The following is a 22,956-nucleotide window of genomic DNA, read 5'->3' on the forward strand; positions in this document are numbered from 1 at the left end:
GAAAACAGGCCTGAAGAACCGTTAGCCACGGTTTCCAAATGCCTGGCACAAGAGCCCGAGCTGTGGGTGCGGCTGGGACAGTCAGGTTTCCCCTTCTCCTCCTGCCACCAGCTTTGCACGGAGGTGTGCTTCTGGGATGTGCTTCTGCTCCAGTTATCTGAAGGGCAGTTTGTGAAGAGGCAAACCTCGTGCAGCCTGAACACGAAACGAGCTGTGTGCCTTCCACACAGGGGAAAAATTCCCCTGCTCCCCAGCACAACGCGATCTCTTCGGAAGGCAGCAGCCAGCTCTCAGCACAACTGATATCCACACCCCGCAGAGAGGCTCTGAGGCTGTGCGTGTCATCCCTGCCCGCAGCTGACATCCATCCTCCTTCGCTACCCCACACTGATCTTACAAATCACCTCATCACTCCTGACCGCCAGCTTCCTGCCCGTCTGGGCACCTGTGACTGCTCCATCCATCTCGGCCCTATTTTAAGGAACTTCTGCTGTTGAGGACAACTGCACTCGGGGGGTGGGAGCGTAACGATGAGGAGCCGCTTTTTGCTGACCAACTTTCTCAGAACTTTCTGGCACTTCTGCTCACCCCAGCTCCTTCCACCCTCAGGCTGGCAAGCAGCGCGCTCACCTGCAGGAAGAACAAGTGCTGTGTGATTTCCTGGACCAGCTCCTCCTCTGCGTTCTCAGGATAAAACTTGGCTAGGAAGTGGAAGGTGACAGGCTCCTCGGTTGGCACATCGTGATCCAGAACCTGTGGGACACAAGAGCCGTTCAGTTACTCCTCCTAGCTGCTTCCGTGCCCCCTCTGCAGCAGCTGCCACACTGCCGCTCCCCGGTAAGATCAACGCGTCCTTTGTCAAGCACTTCAGACGCCTAGGAGGGATAAAACAACCTGCATCGTGCAGAAAGCAGAGTTAAAAAAGGAAAACAAACAGTTCAGGGGCTCAGAATGATGCGAGGCAGCAAACAGCATGCGAAATGAGGCAGCTAGATGCAAAAAGAGCCACATCCATCGCTCTTCCAACTGCTGGGCAGCCCGGAGCCTCGCAGATTTGGGGAGCCTTTCCCTCCTCACCACTCCCCAGTTCTTCCTCCTCCCCGGCTCCTGGGACATTTGACAAGAAAAGAAAAACCCAGGTGCTAAAGGTGGACTGGGGGAAGCCATCAGGCTGCATTCACGTTTTGGACCTCCTTGCACATCTGTATCACGTCCCGAGGGGAAGGGGAAGGTAAATCCCCTCCTGCCACCCCGCACAGCCTCCCAAGGGAATCTGGTCCCGACCTTCTTGTCCATTTTGAGCCAAGCCACCGTGTCCTTGATGGTGTACTGCAGCCCGAAGAACCAGGTTTCCCGGAGCCCCAGCGTCCTGCACACCAGGTCGAACAAGTCCTTCCCTTTCCACTTCACCTGCGGGGACAGGAAGGGGAGGCAGAGTTATGGAGACGACCTTTGGAATTGTTTCCATTCGACCCAATCCACTCCTTTTTTTTTTTTTGACTGGGAAACCCAAACGACACTGTGAGGTCCCTCTGCTTCTTCCTCCAGCAACCCTGGGGAGGCAGGAGGGCCATAAAGCAGATGAATCGCACGCACCAAAGCCACTTCTCTACTCTGCCTGCACACTGGAAGCGAGCACTGAGCCGAGACACACGGCTGTTAGCCCAAAACCCCGGGGCAAGAGGCTCCGGGCACATTCTGGGCACGTTCTCTCAGCACAACTCCATCCTGGTGCCACCTGCACGGCACCAACCCCGACGCGGGGACGAGCGCTGCTCCTGCTGTCTCCCACTGCCGCCTTGTGGGCGAAACAGCTGAGGACAAGCTCATTCAACCATAAAATGAGCACAAAACAAGCACCTCGCTGCCTTCCCGTTGCTGCTTTCCCCCCTTCGGGGTACCCACGCATGCCAACAGCCCCAGGATAGAAGGAAGCCGGTGCCAACCCCCAAAAAAACAGCACCCGGGGTCAGCTCATTGCAGCCTCTCCACGATTCCTGCGGGGCACAGACAGCAGCTCGGGGTCAGGAGCACCGTGAGGAGCAGGTTTGGCAACGCTGTGCTGATGAGAGCTTGGTTTCACACCCCGAGCTCGCCTCTGGTGCCCGTAACAAGCCCTAGCTTGGCACAGGATGCTTTGGACACCCCCCGCCCGTGCCGAGGTGCCCCCATTAAATGCAGCAAGAGAAGGGCAGCCCCGCTTGGCGTGCCACACACCACCTCCTTCCTCACCTGGGCACTCCTGGCAGCCTCAGATAGCCAAATTTTGAGTGCTTGACCGACCTGGAGGACCTTTAGCCCTCCTTGCCTGCCTTTGATCAGCCTCGTATCATTACCTGCCACATCTCCTGGCCATAAAAAAGAATAAAAGCCCCCCACGGACACTGGGAGGTGCTGCTGAGGGCCGTGCGGACAGCCTGGCAGCTCTGGATCCTGCTCTGTGAAGCAGGAGGACGACGTGGGGAGGTGTTACGAGCACCAGACGGAGGCGCAGGGCAGGAGCATCCCCTCAGGGCCACGCACCGCGCTGACCCCAAGCTCCCTCTGCCCACAAAAAGCCCCGGGGCAGCCACCCAGCTGTGGAAGGGGCAGGATGCACTGCTCTGCCCCCAGCTCCTGCCTTGTCCCAGCTTGGGCTGTGCCACCAGCCTCGAAGGGACACGTGGAAACACTGCCGAGGTCCCCCCAGCAGCTCCCAACCCCAAGCGAGGCAGCTTGGAGGCCACAGACACTATTTTCCTCCTCCTGGACCCCAAGCGATAACGGGAGAGCCCCCAGAGCGCCACAAATTTGGGTTTAGAGCCCATTTGGAGCAAGCTGGGGATCAAACACTCGCCAGCCCTCCGTTTAGTTACCCAAACAGATGTCAGACCTCACAGCCGCCGCTTCCCGCAGCCACGAGCCGGGGGCCGTGAAAGTTATTTTTATTTACTAATGCTTCCTGACAACCCCATAACGAGCTTTTAATTAAAATCTATTCCCGTTAAGCACCGAGGAGGCCAGGAGAGGTGCCCAGGCGTAGCCAGGCAGATGGCACAGCCGGGCACGCTCCTGGGGGCTGCCCAAAGGCAGAGGCAGCGCCGCGGCGGCTCCTGCAGCTGGCAGCAGGGGCACGGCCACCCGGGGACTGTCCCCAAACCCGTTCCTTCCCCAGGTACCTCTGATTTCAAAAGGAACCGCCTGGACGAAGCCGAAAGCCAACAGAAAGGGCAGCAAAACACGAGCTCGTGCCCCGAGGAAGGAGGCTCTCCGCCTGCAACGCCCCCCTGGAGCACGCAAAGAAGGCAGGATGGGGTCAGGAGGGCGCACGGAGGAGCCAGGGCACCCCAATCGCCTCCCCCCAGGATCATTTTGCAGCCAGGAGGGATCGTTTCTGCCAGCTGCTCACAGATTTGCCTCTTCCAGCTCGCTCTCTGCCCGCCTGAAGCCGCTCAGTGGCACGGAGAGATCGTCACCACCATCACTGGGGAGCTGCTGAGCTCAGCTGGGGACCAAAAACCCCCCCCGAGGGTTTTGGGAAGGGGACAAACTTGGGCCAGCTCCCTCGTGCTGCACCAGCTCTTACCCAAAACTCCTTCAGACACGGAAATTTGGCACCTGAGCTCAGCGTGCTGCTGGTCCCGGGGCTGAGCTTCGTCAGCGCAGCCACGAAAAGCCAGAGAGTTGGAACAGGAAGGCTGATGCGGGGCCAAACGCTGCTCAAAGGGGGTCTCACCCACCCAAATAGGGTCTCACCCACCCAAATAGGGTCTCACCCTGCTGTTTCCCCAGCTCTAGGTGAAGCTTTCCCTGCTGCTGCCAGGGATAATTTCAAAAAAATTGAAAGCCCAGAGAGCTCCCTGACCCCAAAATCCTGGGGGCTCCCGGGTCACCTCCACCCCGTGTGCTCCTCCAGGGCCATGGGGTGAAGTTTGAAGCCCCCCAGCCCATCCCCAAACACCTCCAGCTGCTGGGGGCAGCCTGCGCCGGGCCCTCAGCGCCCCCCGAGGGGGGGTTTCTCCTAAGCTCCCCCCCAAATCTCCCCTGTTTGTGGGTTAAACCCTTCCCAATCATCCCGGTGTGATCTGATTGAGCAGAGAGTCACTCCCGTTTTTTTTTTATCACCCCCCCCAGGTACGGCGAAGCCCCCGGGGGGGTCTCCCTGGGACCTCAGGCTGAACGCCCCCAGCCTGGCCCCATGGGTGGGGGCCCCCAGCACCTCCACGGCCCCCTCTGGGCCCGCTCTGCCAGCCCCACACCCCCTGTGCTGGGGGCAGAGCACGGGGGGGCAGCCCCCACACCCCTCAGCCTCCCCATACCCCCCCCAGCACCCCCCAACCTCCCCAGCTCCCCAATACCGCCCCTACCCCCCATACCTCCTCAGGTCCCCTCAGCCCCCCCATACTCTGCCCCTCTGCCCACCTCAGCCTCCTCAGCACCCCCATACCCCTCTCAGCCCCCCAAGACCCCCCCTACCCCCCCCAGACCCCCTGAGCCCCCTCAGGCCCCCCCATACCTCCTCAGATCCCCTCAGGCCCCCCACATTCCCCCACACCCCCTCAGCCCCCCCCCCAAAGCCCTCCCAAGACCCCCCCAGACCCCTCATAACCCCCCATCCCTCTCAGACCCCCCACCCCCTCAGCCCCCCCCAAAGGCTACCCAAGACCCCGTCGGCCTCCCCCAAGCCCCCCAGCCCCCCAATAACGCCCTATAACCCACCCAGACCCCTCAAGCCCCCCCATTAACCCCCCACATCCCCTCAGACCCCCCCCACAGCCCCTCTTCAAGACCCCCTCAGCCTCCCCCAACCCCCCAGCCCCCCAATAACCCTCTATAACCCCCCAGACCCCCCATAACCCCCCACATCCCTCTCAGCCCCCCGACATCCCCCCCATACCCCCGTAGCACCCCCCAAGACCCCCTCAGTCTCCCCCAGACCCCTAATAACCCCATAATCCCCCCACACCCCCTCATCTGCCCCCAAAGCCCCCCCAAGACCCCCTCAGCCTCCCCCAACCCCCCCAGCCCCCTCTTAACCCCCCATAACCCCTCCACAACCCCCCCCAAACCCCATATTCCCCCAATAACCCCCCCCATATCCCCTCACCCCCCCACACCCCCTGTCCCCCCCTCACCCCCCTCAGGCCCCCCCCAGCCCCCCGCCCCCCCCACCTCGCAGCTGAACTCCATCTCGGCGTCCATGGTGCCGACCCGCACCGTGAAGGTTTTGGGCTGCTTGCGCTTGAGGGAGCTGAAGCTCATTCGGGACGCGATGGCCCCGGCCATGGCTCCTGGATTGGGGGGGGGGGTCCCGGGGGTGTCCCCCCAAGGGAAGGGCCCGGGGCCGCTCAGCGCCGCGGGGGCAGCGCCATGGCGGCGGCTCCCGGCCGCGCCGAGCTTCGCGGCGCCGCCACGCCATTGGTCCGCCGCCGCGCTCGTCCCGCCTCCCTTAGGCACCGCAGCCAATGGGAAGAGAGGAGGACCGGAGGGAGGGGTGGGGATTGGGGGAGGGGGCTGTCGGTCAAGGGAAAAGGGAGGGAAGGGGGCGGGGCTTAGGGGTGGGATGAGGAGGGTGCGGCGCCGCCTGGCGGAAGGAGGAGAGAGGGGCGCGGGGTGACGTCATGGGGGAGAGTGGGGCGGGCACTAGGACCCGGGGGGGAGGTTATGGGGTTGGGGGGCTGTGGGGTGGCCATGGGGGGCCCATAGGGTGTGGGGGGGCTATGGGGTGGCCATGGGGAGCCCATAGGGGTCTGTGGGGGGCTATGGGGTTGGGGGGGGCTATGGGGTGTCCATAGGGAGCCCATAGGGTGTGGGGTGTCTGTGGGGGGCTATGGGGTTTGTGGGGGCTATGGGGTGTCCATAGGGAGCCCATAGGGGGTGGGGGGGGCTATGGGGTTTTTGGGGGGCTATAGGGTGGGAGGGGTGTTTGGGGGGGCTATGGGGTTTGTGGGGGGCTATGGGGTGTCCATAGGGAGCCCATAGGTGTCTGTGGGGGGCTATGGGGTTTGTGGGGGGCTATAGGGTGGGAGGGGTGTTTGGGGGGGCTATGGGGTTTGTGGGGGGCTATGGGGTGTCCATAGGGAGCCCATAGGTGTCTGTGGGGGGCTATGGGGTTTTTGGGGGGCTATAGGGTGGGAGGGGTGTTTGGGGGGGCTATGGGGTGTCCATAGGGAGCCCATAGGGGGTGGGGGGGCTACGGGGTTGGGGGGGCTATGGGGTGGCCATGGGGCACCCATAGAGGGTCTGCGGGGGGCTATGGGATGGGGGGGGTTGGGGGGGGCTATGGGGTGTCCATGGGGTGTCTATAGGGAGCCCATAGGGTGTGGGGGGGCTACGGGGTTTGTGGGGGGCTATGGGGTGGGAGGGGTGTTTGGGGTGTCTATAGGGAGCCCATAGGGTGCCTATAGGGTGTGGGGTGTCTGTGGGGGGCTATGGGGTTTGTGGGGAGCTATAGGGTGGGAGGGGTGTTTGGGGGGGCTATGGGGTGTCTATAGGGAGCCCATAGGGTGTGGGGTGTCTGGGGGGTGCTATGGGGTTTGTGGGGGGGTTATGGGGTGTCCATGGGGTACCCATAGGGTGCCTGTGGGGGGTAGGAGGACTATGGGGTTTGTATGGGGTTATGGGGTGGGGGGGTTATGGGGTGTCCATGGGGTGCCCATAGGGCGTCTGTGGGGCGTCTGTGGGGTCACAGGGTGTCTGTGGGGTGCCCACAGTGGGGTGGCCACGTTGGTGTGGGGTGTCCGTGTTGTTATAGGGTGGCCGTGTCCCTGTGGGATGTCCGTGTTGGTGTGGGGTGGCCACGATGCTATAGGATCTCCACATTGTGGGACCTCCTTGATTTTATAGGATATCCATGATGTTATGGGATATCCACGATGTTATGGGGTGTCTGAGTTGTTATGGGACGCCCACGTTCCTGGGGGATGCCCATGCTGTTGTAGGATCCCCATGTTCCTGTGGGATGAGTGTGGGACGTCCCCGTTCGGTGGCCATCCCCGTCTGTCCCAGTCCGTCCCAGTCTGTGGTGTCACTGTGGGGTTGGGACGGGGGCGGGCGCTGCCCCGTGCCAGCCCCCTGTAGGGTCACGGCTGGGCTGGGATAACGGGATTGGGATCAGCGCTGGGATAACGGGATTGGGATCAGCACTGGGATAAAGTTATGGAACTGGGACTGGGGTTGGGGTAATGGGATTGGGATCAGCACTGGGATAATGGGACTGGAATCAGTACTGGGGTAACGGGACTGGGACCAGCACTGGGTTAAGGGTGCGGGACTGGGATTGGGGCTGGGGTAATGGGACTGGGACCAGCACTGGGATAAAGGTATGGGACTGGGATTGGGGTAATAGGATAATGGGGTGGGACTGGGATCAGCACCGATGGCGGGGAGGGGGGTAATGGGGTGGGACTGGGAGTGGAACTGGGATAACTGGGTGGGACTGGGATCAGAACCGGGACCGGCACTGGGTAACGGGACGGGACCGGGACCGGGATAAGGGATTGGGGCCGGGCAGGATGGGATCGGGGTGGGCGAGGAGCCCCCCCAGGACCCCCCTATCCCGGCCCCGCGCCCCCGCAGGCCGCAGAACGGGGCCTCTGTGTGCGGGGCGGCGGGGGCTGAATGGGGCCATTCATGGGGCCCCCCCTCCCTAAATCCCCCCCTCCCCACCCTACAGCCGCCCCCGCTGGGACCCCATGGCCTGCAGCCACACGGCCCCCCCCCGGCACCCCAATACCCAGGTGGGGGGCTGGGGGAGGTATGGGGGGGGGTCCTGGGGGGCTATGGGGCCAGGGGGAGATATGGGGGAAAGGGGAGATATGGGGGGGTCCTGGGGGGGGTCCAGGGGAGCTATGGGGTGGGGGGCAGGGGGGTCCAGGGGAGCTATGGGGCCAGGAGAAGATTTGGGGGGGGGATCCTGGGGGGTCCAGGGGAGTTATGTGGGGCCAGGGGGAGATATGGGGGGGTCCAGGGGAGCTATGGGGCCACGGAGAGATATGGGGGGGGGGTCCTGGGGAGATATGGGGGCAGGGGAAGATATGGGGGGGGGTCCGGGGGGGTCCAGGGGAACTATGGGGGGGCCAGGGGGACATATGGGGGGGGTCCTGGGGGGCTATGGGGCCAGGGGGAGATATGGGGGGGTCCAGGGGAGTTATAGGGGCCAGGAGCAGCTATGGGGCCAGGAGAAGATTTGGGGGGGGGTCCTGGGGGGTCCAGGGGAGCTATGGGGCCAGGGGGAGCTGATATTAGGGTATGGGGGGGGGGGGGTCCAGGGGGCTCGAGGAGCTGTTGGTAGGTAATGGGGGGGACAGGGGGGGCTATGGGGGGGGCACAGGGAGCTTAAAGGGGTATGGGGGGGGCAGGGGGGCTTGGGGAGTTTTTGGGGTGGGGGGGGGCATGGGGAGTTATGGGGGGGGCTTGGGGTTGGGGGGCGCATGGGGGGGTCCCAAAGGGGGGACCTGGAGACTAGGGGGGGCTGTGGGGGACAAGGGGAGGTGGGGGGAGGTGTTTTGGGGGGGGGACAGGGCCCTGGGGGGGCTGTGAGCCCCCCCCCCCCCGGTGAAACCCTATTGCCAGCCCTGCCGCCCCGTGCCGAGGGTGCACGCTTTTGGGAAGGGGGGGCAGGCCGTGCGCAGGGACCCCCGAGCCCCCCCGGCCATGAGGGGCTGGCTGCACAAACAGGTGGGGCTGGGGGGGGGGTTGGGGGGGGTTATGGGGTTTGGGGGGGGATTTGGGGGGGTTATGGGGTTTGGGGGGTCTGGAGGGGGATTTGGGGGAGGTTATGGGGTTAGGGGGGATTTTTTAGAGGGGTTATAAGGTTTGGGGGAGATGGGGGGGGATTTGGGGGGTTATGGGGTTTGGGGGGCTGGGAGGGGTGGGTTTTGGGGGGGGATTTGGGGATCAGGAGGGGGGAGGTTGTGGGATTTGGGGATCAGGAGGGTTCTGGGGGGGGTCTAGGGTTGCTGGGGGGGTTATGGGGTTTGGAGGGTTCGGGGGGGGATTTGGGGGGGGTTATGGGGTTTGGGGGGGTCAGGGGAAGGTTACGGGGTTTGGGGGATTGAGGGGAGGGTCTGGGGGTGCTGGGGGGGTACCGGGGGGTGGGGTTGGGATTTGGGGGTGCTGGTTTAGCCCCCCCCCTTTGTGTGTCCCCCCCCCCCAGGACAGCTCGGGGCTGCGGCTGTGGAAGCGGCGCTGGTTCGTGCTGGTGGATCTCTGCCTCTACTACTACCGGGGTGAGGGGGGGGGCACCGGGGGGGGCACCGGGAGGGGGGGGCAGGAGTGAGGGGGGGGGGGGTCCTGGGGGTCTTTTTTATTTTTGGGGTGGGGTCTGAGCACAATTGGGGGACCCCAAGACCCCTTGCAGTGGGGCTGGGGGTTTTCAGGGGGGGGGGCAAAGTTTGGCAGGGTGTTTGGGGGGGGGTCCTTGAAGCCCCCCCCTCCCCGTGCCCCCCCCCCGTTGCCCCCAGACAGCAGCGAGCAGCGGGTTCGGGGGGGGCTCCCCCTGCCCAGTTATAGGATCCGCGTCCTGGGACCCTCCTCCGGTGCCCCCCGCTTCCTCTTCACGGTCAGTTTGGGGGGGGCACCCCCCTTTTACCCCCACCCCAATAGGGGGACCCCAACCCCTTGGGGAACTGGGGTGACCCCAAACCTTTGGGACCTGGCTGACCCCAAAACCCCTTGCGAGCATGAGGGGGGGGCCCAGCCCTATAGGATGCGGCCCCCCAGCTCCTCGTTGGGATTTTGGGGTGCTGTGGGTTTGGGGGGGGTCACAGCCAGGCCCCCCCCCCGTGCAGGCGGAGCACCCCGGGATGCGGCCCTATGTGTTTGGGGTCGACAGCCCCGCGGAGCTGAGCGCATGGGTGGGAGCCCTGCGGCGCTGCGCTGCGCCCCTGGGGGGGTGAGACCCCCAAAACTGGGGGGGGTGGGGGATAGGGGGGTGTGGGGTGGGGTATTGGGGGGGGTATTGGGGGGTATGGGGGCGGTATTAGGGGATATTGGGGGGTATTGGGGGATATTGGGGGGTATTGGGGGGTATGGGAGGGTATTGGGGGATATGGGGGGATATGGGGGGGGATTGGGGGATATTGGGGGGATGGGGAGGTATGGAAGGCCTTGGGGGGACACAGGGGATATGGGGGGCACATGGGGGGGCCTTGGGGACACATGAGGGGACACATGGGGGGGACATGATGAGATTTTGGGGGCCTTGGGGATATGGGGGGACACTTAGGGGGGATATGGGGTCCTTGGGGGGGGTGGAGGGATCTGGGGGGCCTTTGGGGTCACAGAGGTGGACATGGGGGATATGGGGTGATCTGGGGGGTATGGGGGGGGTATGGGAGGCCCTGGGGGCACTCAGGGGGCTATGGGGGGGCCCTGGGGGGGGCCCTGGGGGGGGGGCCCTGGGGGGGGCCTGACCCCGCCCCCTCGCCCCGCCCCCAGCCCAGCCCCGCCCCCGCTTCCGCCCCCCCCTCCGGAGCCCCGCCCCCCGGCGGCTCGACCAATCAGCGGCAGCCTCCCGCCTCGACCCTCGGAGGGCGGGGGACGGCGGGGGAAGACCCCGCAGCCAATCGCGCGCCGAGCTTCGCGAGCGACCCTTCCGAATTGGCTGAGGGCGACCGAAGGCGGGGGCGGGCGGCGCGGCGCGGCGGCCAATCAGGATCACGGTGCTGCAGGCCAGCTTCTGATGGAGAGGGGGCGTGGCCAATCATAGCCCCGCCCATCCCGGAAAAAGGGGGCGTGGCTTGTGAAGACCCCGCCCCCCGAGCCCCCTCGGCAAGATGGCGGCGGCGCTGCGGGGGCTGCGGCGGGGCGGCGGCGGCCGAGGGGCGCGGTGAGAGGGGGGGGCGGGAACCGAACCGGGAGCGCCCCCCGGGGCCCCACAGAGCCCCCGGGCTGCAGCTGCCCTCAGGGCCCGGCCGCTCCCACAGGCCCAGACCCCCCCCAATAGGCCTCAGCCCCCCCCTCAGGCCCTGTCCGCCCCTCAGGCCCCGGCCCCCCCCCCCCCTTAAGGCCCGGACCCCCCCCACAGGCCCAGAAGCCCCAGATCCCATCTCCCCCTCAGGCCCAGACCCCCCCCAGACCCCGTCTCCCCCTCAAGCCTACTCCCCCCATAGGCCCAGACCCCCCCCCCCTATAGGCCTAGGCCCCCCATAGGCCCAGCCCCCCCCATAAGCCCAGAGCCCCCCCCAGACCCCGTTCCCCCTTCAGGCCCACCCCCCCATAGGCCAGACCCCCTCTCTATAGGCCCAGGCCCCCAGTCAGGCCCAAACTCCCCCAGACCCCCCCTCCATAGGCCCAGAACCCCACCCCCAGACCCCATCTCCCCCTTCAAGCCCACCCCCCCCAATAGTCCCAGACCCCCCCCATAGGCCCAGCCCCTCCCCCATAGGCCCAGCCCCCCCCCCAGGCCCTTTTCCCCTTCCCAGCTCCCCCCATCCCACCCTCCGCTCCCCCTTCCTGCCCTCCCCACCCCCAATCCCTTCCTTTCTCCCCCCCTCCCCATCCACAGAACTGCTTGGGGGGTTAAAGGGGGGGGGTTTGGTGTCGCCCCGTGCCCCCCCCCCCGTGTGTGTACGGGGCCGTTGACCCCATCCCGCGCCGTTAATACATGACCAGGGCAAAGGTCTGGCCCCGCTGCGCCGCCTCTGTGTGCTCTGTGCTGCGCCGCAGCCCCTTGGGGGGGGCCCTAGGGGATGAAGGAGACCCCCCGGGGACACATGAGGGGGGTGGGGGGGGGAAAAGGGGTCCCGGAGGAGGGCTGGGGAGGTTCTGCGCCACCTCCACCCCCCAGCAGGCCGCAGCGGTCATTCCCTGTGTCGTCCCCTCCCCCCCGAAATGCAGGGCGTACTCGCGGGACAGCGAGGGCAGCTGGTTCCGCTCCCTCTTCGTGCACAAGGTGGACCCCCGCAAGGACGCCCACTCCAACCTCCTGTCCAAGAAGGAGACCAGCAACCTCTACAAGATCCAGTGTGAGTGCCCCGCGGGCGGATGGGGGGGGAAATGCCCCCCCCAGAACTCTGCCCATCCCGTTTTGTGCCTCGATCCCCGCCGTGGCAACCGACAGAGCCCCTCTCGCCCTCTTTCCCCCGCAGTTCACAACGTGAAGCCAGAATGCCTGGATGCCTACAACAGCCTGACGTGAGCCCCCCGCTGCCGCCCCCTGTCCCACTGGGGTCTTGGGGGGGGGGGCTGAGATGGAGGGAGACCCCGCAATTGGGCTGGGAGGGCAAATGGGGGGGGGGTCAGGAGCATTGCGGGGTAAAAAAATTCAAAAAATCAGCTCTCCTCTCGCTGGGAGAGACCCAAGTGCTGCCCACCATGCCCCAGCCTCCCCCTTTTTCATATCTGGGGGGGTCCCAGGAAGACGGGGCCGCCCCCCCACCGCCCCCTGTGCCCTGAGCAGGGAGGAGGTGCTGCCCAAACTGCACTTGGACGCCGATTACCCCTGCGACCTGGTTGGGAACTGGAACACGTGGTACGGCGAGCAGGACCAGGCAGGTGAGTGCATCCTTCACGAGGACAGAACCCGCGAGGGGGGCACCCAGAGCCTCCCCCGTCACCCCCCTCCTCGCCCAGACCCCAACGCTGGGCAGGGAGAGGACGCGGGGCGAGCCCTGGTGTCTCGGGGGGGGCTCTGTGGGGTTCCTGCTGCCTTTCCCCCCACCCCACACCTCTCTGCTCCCCTCCCAGTGCACCTCTGGCGCTTTTCGGGGGGGTACCCGGCCCTGATGGACTGCATGAACAAGCTGAAGCAGAACAAGGTAGCGCCCGAACCGGCAGCGCGCCGCCCTCCCGCGGCCCCCCCCGGGCTGCCCCCGCTGGCGGCAGCAGCTGCCCCGGCTCTGGCTGTCCCCAGGAGTACCTGGACTTCCGCAAGGAGCGCAGCCGCATGCTGCTGTCCCGCAGGAACCAGCTGCTGCTGGAGTTCAGCTTCTGGAACGAGCCCCTGCCCCGCCAGGGGCCCAACATCTATGAGCTCAGGACCTACAAGCTCAAGGTGAGGCCCCCTCTGTAGGGTTTGGGTGCCTGGTGCTGGTTCTGCGGGGCCAGAGGGGGGTTTAGGGGCTGTTTGGGGTCTGGCCGCTCACCCTGTGGGTTTTTCCTCCCTTTCCAGCCAGGGACCATGATCGAGTGGGGCAACAACTGGTGAGTCGGCCCCCCCGGGAGCGCGGCGGCCGCCCTCAGCGCAGGGACACGGTGTGGGGGACACCTCATGCGACCCCTCCCCGCGTTCCTGCCCCCGTTGCCAGGGCTCGGGCCATTAAGTACCGGCAGGAGAACCAGGAGGCCGTGGGCGGCTTCTTCTCGCAGATCGGGGAGTTGTACGTCGTGCACCACCTCTGGGGTAAGCGGGCTGCCTCGCGCCCCCCCTGCCACCACCGTAGTGACCCCGGCTGTGCCCTGCACGCACCCAAAGCCCCAAAGTGTGTGGGGTTACGGTGGATTTGGGGTACGAGCCTTCTCCTCCCGGCAGCCTACAAGGACCTGCAGTCCCGCGAGGAGACGAGGAACGCGGCGTGGCGGAAACGGGGCTGGGACGAGAACGTCTACTACACGGGTGAGCGTGTGGGGCGAGGGGGGGGCCACACCGTGACCCCACAGCCCCAAGCACGCCGTGATCCCATTCCTCTCTTCTACAGTCCCGCTGATCCGCACGATGGAGTCACGGATCATGATCCCGCTGAAGATCTCCCCACTGCAGTGACCGGACCCATTCCGGGGGGGGGCCATATGGGGCCGAGTCCCCGCGCCCCCATCCCCGGCCCTATAAGGGTGCTGCAGGACCCAGCCCGGCGCTGGGGCAGCCCCGGAGTCCGCTGGGGTGCTGGGGAGGGGCTGCGGAGGCGGGGCAGCTGCTGTTAATTACCGCTAATGACGTGCTAATGAGGGGCGGGACCAATTAAATATTTAATTGCTGCTCTCTGTGTCTGGGCGCCCCCCCCCCTCCCTCCCCCTTCCCGCGTTCCCTGCGGCGCGCCGGCGGGACCGAGGCCACGCCCACTGAGTCCACAAGCCACGCCCACCGCACCGAGACCACGCCCACACGGTTGCTTTAGGCCACGCCCCCTTTGGAGGACCGCCCGCTAGGGGGCGCTCTGTCCTCTCCGGGCTACTCTCGTCTGCTCCGCGCGTCACTTCCGGCCGGCGGCGTGAGGCGGCTCAGGGGGGCACCGGGAGGGACCGGAGGGGACCGGGGAGGGGGGGAGGAGGAGCGGGGCCGGGCCCCTCGCAGCGCCCCCAGCCATGGCCTCGGACGCCGGCAAGAAGCGGAAACCCAAAGTGATCCGCACCGACGGGGCCACGCCCGAGGGCAAGCGCGGCAAGGCGGAGGGCGAGCAGGTAACGGCGGGGCCTTCACCGGGCCCTCACCGGGCTGGGCCCTGCTGGAGGCCTCAAGGCGAGGCCCGGGCCCTTCACAAAGCCCCGGGGGGACTCGCGGCCTCTCCTCCCCCCCCCGCAGGATGCCCGGTACTACAGCGAGGAGTGCGAGGTGGACCTGCGGGACCCCATCAAGGACTACGAGCTGTACAAGGAGACCTGCCAGGAGCTGCAGCGCCTCATGGCCGAGATCCAGGAGCTGAAGAGCCGCGGCATCAAGGACAACGTACGGGAAGCCTCCGGGGGGGTGGCTGGATGTGTAGATTATATCAAATTCCTTGATGTTTTCCCCTTAATTTGGGAGGGTCAGGAGCTGGGCTGCGTTCTGGGGAGAAATAGGGAAACAAAACAGCCTGTGTCAAGTAAAATAAGATACTATTTAGTTACAGGCATGTGGCCTCTGGCCGTGCACTCATTGCACAGATTGGGTCACTGATCGGGGCTCCTGGGGAAGGAGCTGAGCCCCCTGTGATCTGAAAACCCCTCTGGTTATGCCCAGTGGTGACCTGGGGTGCTGGCAGCGGGAGGCCCGGCTGGGTGCAGAGCTCAGGGGCGGTGCGGCTGGGGCTCCCCCGCCACCCCCCACAGCTCCCTGCTGCCCCCAGGCCTCCGAGATCGACGAGCGGCGCGTGCAGAGCTGCGTGCACTTCATGACCCTGAAGAAGCTGAACCGCCTGGCGCACATCCGCCTGAAGAAGGGGCGAGACCAGACCCACGAGGTACGGGGTGGGGGGCGGCCAGCCCAGGAGGGGGCTGCAGGGAGGGCTGAGCTGTGTGCTGGGTGTGTGTGGGCAGCAGGAAGCCCCAGCAGGTGGTGCTCTCTGTGATAGAAATCTGCCAGGAGGCTCTGCAGCACGGCAGAGGCTGTAATTGTGATGGATTGTACAGGAGGAACGGCTCCTGTCTGGTGTAGCAGTGAGGCAGGAAGCTCTGTCTCAGCAGCCCGCTGTGCTGCGGGCCTGAGAAGTGAATTATGGGCTCCAGAGCTTGCACCCGGACATCTCAAAGAGGTTTTCACGGTGCAGGAGCATTTATTTTCATTGTGTTGCTGGGAAACCAGGCACAGGGACAGACTGAGCCCACGTGTGTGGCCAGGACTGCCTTGTTCCTGTCCCCAGAATACGCCCTGTCCCTGAAGGGGAACAGGATCAGTTTGCAGTGATGAGCATTTGCATTCCCAGCCCTGAAAATGACTTTTTTTATCCCCCTAAATGGCTGCATACCCCAAAACCTATCATCCCTGGATGGTGCCAGGGGATATGCGGGGTTCAGTGAGTTTTGTGGGGTAGAAATTTATCCCCACTCACCCCGCTGAGCACTTCCATGTGCTTGGGGTCTGTGGGAAGGGCGTCCTCACAGCTCTGGGGTCACTGCTTGTGCCTCCTGCTCTGTGTCTGTGGTGCTCACTGGCTGTGTCTGTGTCTCAGGCGAAGCAGAAGGTGGACGCCTACCACCTGCAGCTCCAGAACCTGCTGTACGAGGTGATGCACCTGCAGAAGGAGATCACCAAGTGCCTGGAGTTCAAGTGAGCTTGGCCGGGGAGGGCGAGGAAAGGAGGGGCTGCGCGTTTGGCACCCCCCCTTCCCTCACCCACTGGGTGTGCAGGTCGAAGCACGAGGAGATCGAGCTGGTCAGCCTGGAGGAGTTCTACAGCGAGGCCCCCACCGAAATCAGCCGGCCGGACATCACCCTGACCGAGCCCCACCAGCAGACCCTCGCCCGCCTCGACTGGGAGCTGGAGCAGCGCAAGAGGTGGGTGGGGGCGGCCTGCAAGGAGCCGTGGGCTGGGCTCTGCGGGCTGCCGGGTGGGATGGGCACAGAGGAGGGGTTTTTATCAGCCTTTAGGATTGGTAAAGGAAGCAGTAGGTAAGTGTGACGGAGTCCTCGCTGCAGGGAGGGGCTCTCTGGACCCGCTCTCTCCTTGGGGCTGTGCTGGCTCTGGGGCATGGAAAGGAGAGAATTAATTTTAGAGCCACTGCTGCTGTGCTGGGGGGGCAAGGAGCGGGTTTAAGCAGCTTGCTCCTTGGATCTAGCTGCCCTAAGGCAGGATCCGGCCCCCTGGGTTCCTCAGTTGATATAGGGCCGCTCGAGGAGCCTCGCTCTGGCAGCTCCTGCCCTGCTGCAAAGCAAACACCATAACTACACCCCCTCTGCACCAAGCAGCAGGTTTTTCAGGCAGCTGGGAGCAGCTTTCCCCCAAAATCAGCCTAACCCTGCCCAGCACAGCTCGCTGTGGCAGGCTTTGGGCTCTTTTCCCTCAGCACCAGCACACCCAGGGCTCTGAGTCGTGGCCAGCTTCCCTTTCCCTCAGCTTTCCAGCTTGGTAACGAGCGCTGCGTGCTGTGCTAGTGAGCTGGCTCTCAGCAGTCGACCCTGGGAGCTGCTGACACAGCACCACGTGGAGAAGCCTTTTCGGGGGCTTAGCGGGGTCAGGAGGAACCCGTTTGGGTGCTGGCAGCCGAGCTGGTGCGGGAACAGCGCTGCTGGGGGAAGTCATGGTCGCTGCCCTGCCTCGGGACAACGCCGGGCTCAGCTTCCCCTTCCTCCTCCTGCTGCTTCTGAGCTCCTGCCTGCCTCTGCCCGCCCTTGGCCTTGAGAGCTCCCTGCGTGTCCCTGCGTCAGCTCTCCTGGTTCCTGCAGGGATTTGGGGCACCTGGGGCTGCTGAGGGGGCCGGCCCCAGTGGTGCTAACTGAATTCCCACCCCCTGTAGGCTGGCAGAGAGGTACAAGGAATGCCTGACCATCAAGGAAAAGATCCTGAAGGAGATCGAGGTGAAGAAGGAATACCTGAGCAGCCTGCAGCCTCGCCTCAACAGCATCATGCAGGTACTGCCTGAGCCCTGCAGGGAAGGGAGGAGCCTCCAGGAGCAGCGTTAGGGTTGCACAACACCCACAGCCCCCACAGCCCTTCCCCTCCTGCTCAGGGGGTGTCGGGTCCCATTGGAGTGACCCCACAGGGCTGCTCCCTGCCCTGTCACCTTCTCCGGATCCCCCTTGTTCCTGCAGCAGCTCCTTTCTGCTCTCCCACGTGCCGGGGGGCGAGGGAGGCACTGAGAAGGTCGTTCATTCTGTCCCATCCCCGCTCCTGAAGCCTGTCCCTGTGTCCCCCAGGCCTCCCTGCCCGTGCAGGAGTACCTCTTCATGCCCTTCGACCAGGCGCACAAGCAGTACGAGACAGCCCGCCACCTGCCACCGCCCCTCTACGTCCTCTTCGTCCAAGCCAGCGCCTACGGGCAGGCCTGCGGTGAGCACCGGGGGCATTGGGGCTGGATTTCCGTGGAAACTCTGCCCTGGGGAGCTTTGGGGTGCTGCGGGACGTCCCGCTGTGTTCTGCTGAGCCCGGAGGCAGCGCCCTGAGGCAGCAGCATTTGAAACTTCGTTGGCTCAGCTCCGTTGGCCAGAACTGCTGGCGGAGCTGCCTGCCCGCCTCTGCCCCCGTCCTCAGCACCACACCAAGGTCGGCGGGGATAAAGGCGGCCCGGTGGTGGTGCACATCCCCCCCCCTCATGTGGAGGCCGCGTGTGGTGCTGCCTGGCAGCTCCTTGCTCCCTCTTCGTGCTATTCAGCCCCCAGCCCCTGCTGGTTCCTGATAGACGTGGTCTTTATGGCTTCTGGTGACACTCCCTCCAACCCCAGTGCTCTGCTTCCTCTGACCCCATCCCACCAGGAGATCTGGCCCCACAGAACCATCTGGGCAGCCTCCTCTTCCTGCTGACCCCTCGGTTGAGCTTTGTGGGGCTCTGCCTGGGGCAGCCATGGGGCTGGAGCTTTTTGGGGCAGTGCTGCAGCCAGGATTTCCTTCTGCAGGCTCCCTAAACGCTGCACGGGGTCGTGCTCCTGCAGGCTGTAGCCCCCCCCCAGGCTCCCATCTTACCACCCTGCTCCAAAGCTCTTGCTAACTGCCTGTCCCCGCCGGAATCGGGTTGGTGACGTGGTTTCTGTGTCCCCGTGCAGACAAGAAGCTCGTGGTGGCTATCGAAGGCAGCGTGGAGGAAGCCAAAGCCCTGTACAAGCCGCCCGAGGACTCGCAGGGTGAGCAGCTGTGCCCAGCTCCTTCCCGGGAGCTCCTGGTACTCCCCCCTCTTGCAGTGCATCCATTTGGCTTGCGAGGGGGGGACGATGATATTTGGGGGCAGCAGCGGTGTCAGATGGAAGAGCTGGGTGTGGGCAGAGCCCCTCGGCACCGTGTTCATTCCCTCTCCTCTCTCTGGGCAGATGACGAGAGCGACTCGGACGTGGAGGAGGAGCAGACCACGGTAAGGCACGGTGATCCCAGGGCAGGGGGGGAGAGCTGGGCACCCCTGGGTGCCCCTCGGGGGGGCGAGGCTGCCTTCTGGTGTCTGCCCTGAGCACGGCACAACGAGGGGGGCAGAGCTGCTGTGCTCACACCTCTCCTCGCTCGCCTCCTGCCTGCAGCAGCCTGTGCCCTGCTCTCCTGCAGGAGCTGCCCCACTTTGTATAAATAGCCCCCGGGCCTCCCCACCTGCCCAAAACATCAGCACCAGGCAGGGATTTGGGGAGGTGGGAAGGGAAGGAGAGGACAGGAGTTGTCCAGAGCTCCCGAGGGGCAGTGGGATGGGGTCCACAGCTTCTGTTCCCCTCCCCAGAAGCGGCGCCGGCCCACGCTGGGCGTGCAGCTGGACGACAAGCGCAAGGAGATGCTGAAGCGGCACCCGCTGTGCGTCACCATCGACATCAAGTGTAAAGGTAGGCGAGGGTGGGGGGCCCTCAGCACGGAGGAGGGGGGCATTGGGGTCAGGGAGCCTTTATGGCAACGAGAGCAGGGTGGGGGCACTGTCCCTGCCCTCGGCCCCATGTCCCAGGGATGAGCAGGGGCCGAACAGAGGCACTGAGCTCTCCCTGCACTCCCCTTGCCCACCCGGGTGGGATGCCCACGCTCTGAAGCCTCATCCCTCTTCCTAGGAGCTTTTCTCCTTTGAGATGTGCTCTTGGGGCTCTGATGAGTGCTGGTGGGGGCGTTGGGGGTCAGGGCACGCCGCTTGCTGCCCCGTTCCCCTCCATCCGTGTCCCTGCAGGGCGCTCCGAGTCCTGTGTGCCCCATGCCGGAGCACAAAGCAGTTTCCCTTCTTTGTTGGCACAGATGACAACGTGCTGCACCTGACCTTCTACTACCTGATGAACCTCAACGTCATGACGGTGAAGGCCAAGGTGACCACTGCCGTCGAGATGACGACTGCCATCAGCGCTGGGTGAGAGATTGTCACCAGCACCCTGCCCGGGTGTCCCACAGCGGGGTGACACGGCATGAGGGGTGCCACGTGGTCCCTCAGCCGAATTGGGGGCTGTGAGAGCCCTCCCAGCTCCCCCACGGGTGACGTGGGGCTGTGGGTGAGGTTTTATTTGAGCTATGCAGAGCTGCAGTGCCCACGTCCTGTCCCGGTTTGTCCTTTAACAGATGAGGGAGGCCCCCAGGGGCACGGCTGCCCCTCTGCACCTGAGGAGTGCTTCCACCTCCCAGATCTCTGCTGCCCCCCCCACCGTGCCCTCCCCGGTAGCTGCAGGGCTGCTGTGGGAGCCCTGCCAGGCTGCTGCAGCTCCAGGCAGCATCCTCCTTCCCTCCCTCCCTCCTTCCTTCCCTCCCTCTGCCACATCCTGGACTGAATCAGAGGCAGAGCAGGTTGGGAGCCACTCGGGAGAGCAGTGCCCGTGGGGAACCTCTCCCCCTCCACGTGCGGTCACCGCCCTGCAGCCAAACTGCTCTCCTCCCTCCTGCAGCCTCTGCCTGGCAGCTCCCCCCTCCTGCCCGCTCCGCGGGTCACCTTGTCCCATGCAGCTGCCTCCCCGTGGGCTCCCCGGGGACCGCTTGAGCCCGATTTGTGTGAGGACTGGCTGAGGTGGCAGCTGTGGGAGCCCGCCCGGGGAGCTCAGATCAGCTGTGAGCTCTCCCGGGCCAGGAGGAGGTGCCTGAGGAAGAGGGGGGCTGCAGAGGCTGGCCTGGGACCCCCCCGTAAGCAGGTGCTGTCCCCACGAGGCCTCCCAGTCCTCCTGGGTTCCCTTTTCCCTGTAGGGGCCCAAACCAGGCAGGCTGTCCTTCCTGCTGAGACAAATCTTGTCGAGGAGCCCCCCTAGCCCCAGGTGACACCCCAAAAGGCAGTGTCCCTCGGGGTCCCTTGCTTAGGGGAGGCTCCTGGTGGCAGGGACGCCCCTGGTTGAGCTCCCCCAGGCTGTGCCACGGGGTTCCTGTGCAGGTGGTCGTCAGTAGGTTTCAGAGTTAACACGCTGGGGTGCCTTTGAGCAGCTCCCTGGGGATTTTTAGCTCCTCTACAGCCAGGAGGAGATCTCCTTGGGAGGTATTCCACAGTGGAACTAGGGGAAAGGTGTTGTGGTCTCAAAACCCAGCCCATGGGGCTCATCACAGCCTGTTAGCAGGTGCCCCGGGGAGACGCAGGGCCGTGCTGCTGTCTGATCCTCCTCTTCCCTCCCGCCAGCGACCTGCTGTCCCCGGACTCCCTCCTGAGCTGCCTGTACCCGGGAGACCACGGGAAGAAGACCCCCAACCCCGCCAACCAGTTCCAGTTCGACAAAGTGGGGTGAGGGGGCTGCCTGCAGCCGCTGTCCCACCCTGGGCTCGGGCTGGAGGAAGGAGGAGCCCGCTCCCTGCAGGGGAGGAAGCTCTGTGGGGTGGCCTGACCCTTCCTCCTCCTCCTCCTCCTCCCTGCAGCATTGTCACCTTGAGCGACTACGTGACGGAGCTGGGGCACCCCTACGTGTGGGTGCAGAAGCTGGGCGGCCTGCACTTCCCCAAGGAGCAGCCTCAGGCACGTCTCGCCCCTTCCCTCCCCTATTTAACAGGATCCCAAACCGAGCTGGCGGGCCTCTGGGGACGATTTGGGGACGGTTGCATCCCGTCCTGCCCCCCTGAGAGCCCGGGGCTCCGGCTGGCACCAGTCCCAGCCACGGAGCAGCCCTGGTGTGACGTCCCCTCGCCCCCCAGCACACGGTCACTGCCGACAACTCGCTGAGTGCCAGCCACATGGAGCTGACGGTGAAGCTGCTGCGGACGAGGCTGCAGTCCCGCCTGGCCCTGCACAAGCAGTTTGCCTCTCTGGGTGAGTGCCCAGCCCCAAACCCTTGTATTGGGGGTGACTTCAGGCCGTGGCAGCACAAGAGCCACGTTCCCAAGTGTGCCAGGTGCCCCTCGAGCAGGCTCTGAGCACCAGCAGGGTCGCAGCCCAGGCTGCTGCTGCTCTCCGGGCGCCTGATGGAGGTGCCAGAAGTTTTAGGGGCCATCCCCAGCCCCCTGTTCTGCTGTCCCCTGCCCCGCTCAGCCTCGTCCTTGTCCTTGCTTGCAGAGCACGGCGTGGTGCCGGTCTCCAGCGAGTGCCAGCATCTCTTCCCCACCAAGATCGTCTCACGCCTGGTGAAGTGGAGCGCCATCCCCTTCGAGGACTACGCGGTAGGCACCACGTGGAGGCTGTGACCCCCCCAGCTCCTCCAGCAGCCCCTCACTCCCCCCTTTGCCTCCCCCCCAGGAGCTGCCCTACACTAAAGATGTGGTGGAGGCCGGCCTGGCCGAGGACACGCACCTCTATTACATGGCCCTGATAGAAAGGGGCACAGGTGGGCCCTTCCCTCCCCCAGAAACACCTAATTATTAGCTGCCCCGATCGCCCCCGCACCAGGGGGGGCCCCGCGGGCTGTGGGGTGACGTTTCTGCCCTGCTCAGCCAAGCTCCAGGCCGCTGTGGTCCTGAACCCCGGCTACTCCGCGTTGCCACCCATCTTCAGCCTCTGCCTCAACTGGAAAGGAGAGCGAACCGGCAACAACGATGACAACATTCGGGTGAGCAGGGGTAGAGGGGGGGGGAACTGGAGAGCTGCTGGGGGTGTTCCCGATGGTTCTGTGCCCTTGGGGAGGGAGCCCCGGGGGCAGGTTGGGGGCTGGGAGCAGCAGGACACCGAACTCAGGCCCTGCTGCTCCCTGCACCTCTGCCAGGCGATGGAGAGCGAGGTCAACGTGTGCTACAAGGAGCTGTGGGGGCCCAAACCCGGCTACCAGCTCCTCACCAACCAGCTGCAGCGCCTCTGCATGGTGCTGGACGTCTACCTGGAGACCGAGCCCCACGACACCAGCGTGGAGGGGCCCAAGGAGTTTCCCCAGGAGAAGATGTGTCTGCGCCTGGTCAGGTGAGGGCCCCGTGCCCTGCTGGCATTGTTGTCCCCTACTCCTGGGACGTGCAGCAGGTCTCTGAGCTTGCATTTCCCCCACACCTGCCTGGAAGCAGACGTGGGTGAGCCAACCTCTCCTTTTTCTCCTCTGGCAGGGGCCCCATGCGCTTGAAGCCCTTCAAGTTCAACTTCCCACAGGGCTTCTTCAGCCACCGCTGAGCCCCCGCTGTGCTCTGCAGGACCAGGACTCACCCTGGAGTGTCCCCACCCTGCTTTTTCCTTTTTTTTTTTTTTTTTTCCTGAGGTTTTTGGGTCTTGTTTTGTAGCCGAAAGGATTAAATGCTGAAATAAGGAAAGTGATGTGTGTGTGTGTGCTGGGGTACCTGGGGGTAATCCTGTCCCGGCTGCCTTGTCCCTGGCAGGTCTGTGTTCCCCCCCCAGCCCCTCTGCCTGGGGCTCTGCCTCCTTC

At 65.0% G+C, this 22,956-nt stretch overlaps 3 protein-coding genes across 11 annotated transcripts in view; 2 read left to right on the plus strand and 1 right to left on the minus strand.

Annotated features, from left to right (window-relative positions):
- Window positions 1-5,375, minus strand: part of NF2 (NF2, moesin-ezrin-radixin like (MERLIN) tumor suppressor) — a 32,741-nt gene extending 27,366 nt beyond the window's left edge. For 2 of the 4 annotated variants that reach the window (XM_038187598.2, XM_038187601.2), the window contains exons 1-3: window positions 5,152-5,375; window positions 1,285-1,410; window positions 631-753 (exon numbers count right to left, since the gene is read on the minus strand). In XM_038187598.2, the coding sequence (XP_038043526.1) occupies window positions 631-753; window positions 1,285-1,410; window positions 5,152-5,265 (363 nt within the window). In that variant the 5' untranslated portion in view covers window positions 5,266-5,375. The remainder of the gene's footprint in view (window positions 1-630; window positions 754-1,284; window positions 1,411-5,151) is intronic. The other 2 variants (XM_038187600.2, XM_072024235.1) reach the window with 2 other exon arrangements.
- Window positions 5,376-7,082: 1,707 nt separating this feature from the next.
- Window positions 7,083-13,896, plus strand: NIPSNAP1 (nipsnap homolog 1). 6 transcript variants are annotated; one of them, XM_072024510.1, is made up of 16 exons: window positions 7,083-7,134; window positions 7,655-7,718; window positions 8,554-8,658; window positions 9,137-9,209; window positions 9,444-9,541; window positions 9,771-9,874; window positions 10,420-10,810; window positions 11,821-11,948; window positions 12,072-12,117; window positions 12,383-12,477; window positions 12,670-12,740; window positions 12,836-12,976; window positions 13,094-13,125; window positions 13,230-13,324; window positions 13,454-13,537; window positions 13,620-13,896. In XM_072024510.1, the coding sequence occupies exons 7-16, from the start codon at window positions 10,758-10,760 to the stop codon at window positions 13,682-13,684; spliced, it is 810 nt and encodes a 269-aa protein (XP_071880611.1). In that variant the 5' UTR covers window positions 7,083-7,134; window positions 7,655-7,718; window positions 8,554-8,658; window positions 9,137-9,209; window positions 9,444-9,541; window positions 9,771-9,874; window positions 10,420-10,757; the 3' UTR covers window positions 13,685-13,896. The 6 variants fall into 6 exon arrangements, with proteins under 6 accessions (XP_071880611.1, XP_071880612.1, XP_071880613.1 ...); XM_072024511.1 differs by having other exon boundaries at window positions 9,448-9,541; XM_072024512.1 differs by lacking the exon at window positions 9,771-9,874.
- Window positions 13,897-14,111: 215 nt separating this feature from the next.
- Window positions 14,112-22,843, plus strand: THOC5 (THO complex subunit 5). The gene is made up of 19 exons (XM_072024509.1): window positions 14,112-14,319; window positions 14,441-14,584; window positions 14,964-15,077; window positions 15,786-15,883; window positions 15,964-16,110; window positions 17,070-17,184; window positions 17,470-17,602; window positions 18,313-18,390; window positions 18,574-18,614; window positions 18,966-19,065; window positions 19,460-19,568; window positions 20,808-20,909; window positions 21,041-21,137; window positions 21,314-21,428; window positions 21,672-21,775; window positions 21,852-21,939; window positions 22,046-22,161; window positions 22,315-22,505; window positions 22,643-22,843. Exons 1-19 carry the CDS (start codon window positions 14,224-14,226, stop codon window positions 22,704-22,706), a joined length of 2,052 nt encoding a protein of 683 aa, XP_071880610.1. The 5' UTR covers window positions 14,112-14,223; the 3' UTR covers window positions 22,707-22,843.
- The last annotated feature ends 113 nt before the right edge of the window (window positions 22,844-22,956 follow it).

Source organism: Anas platyrhynchos, chromosome 16, assembly GCF_047663525.1.
Source record: "Anas platyrhynchos isolate ZD024472 breed Pekin duck chromosome 16, IASCAAS_PekinDuck_T2T, whole genome shotgun sequence".
NCBI lineage: Eukaryota > Metazoa > Chordata > Aves > Anseriformes > Anatidae > Anas > Anas platyrhynchos.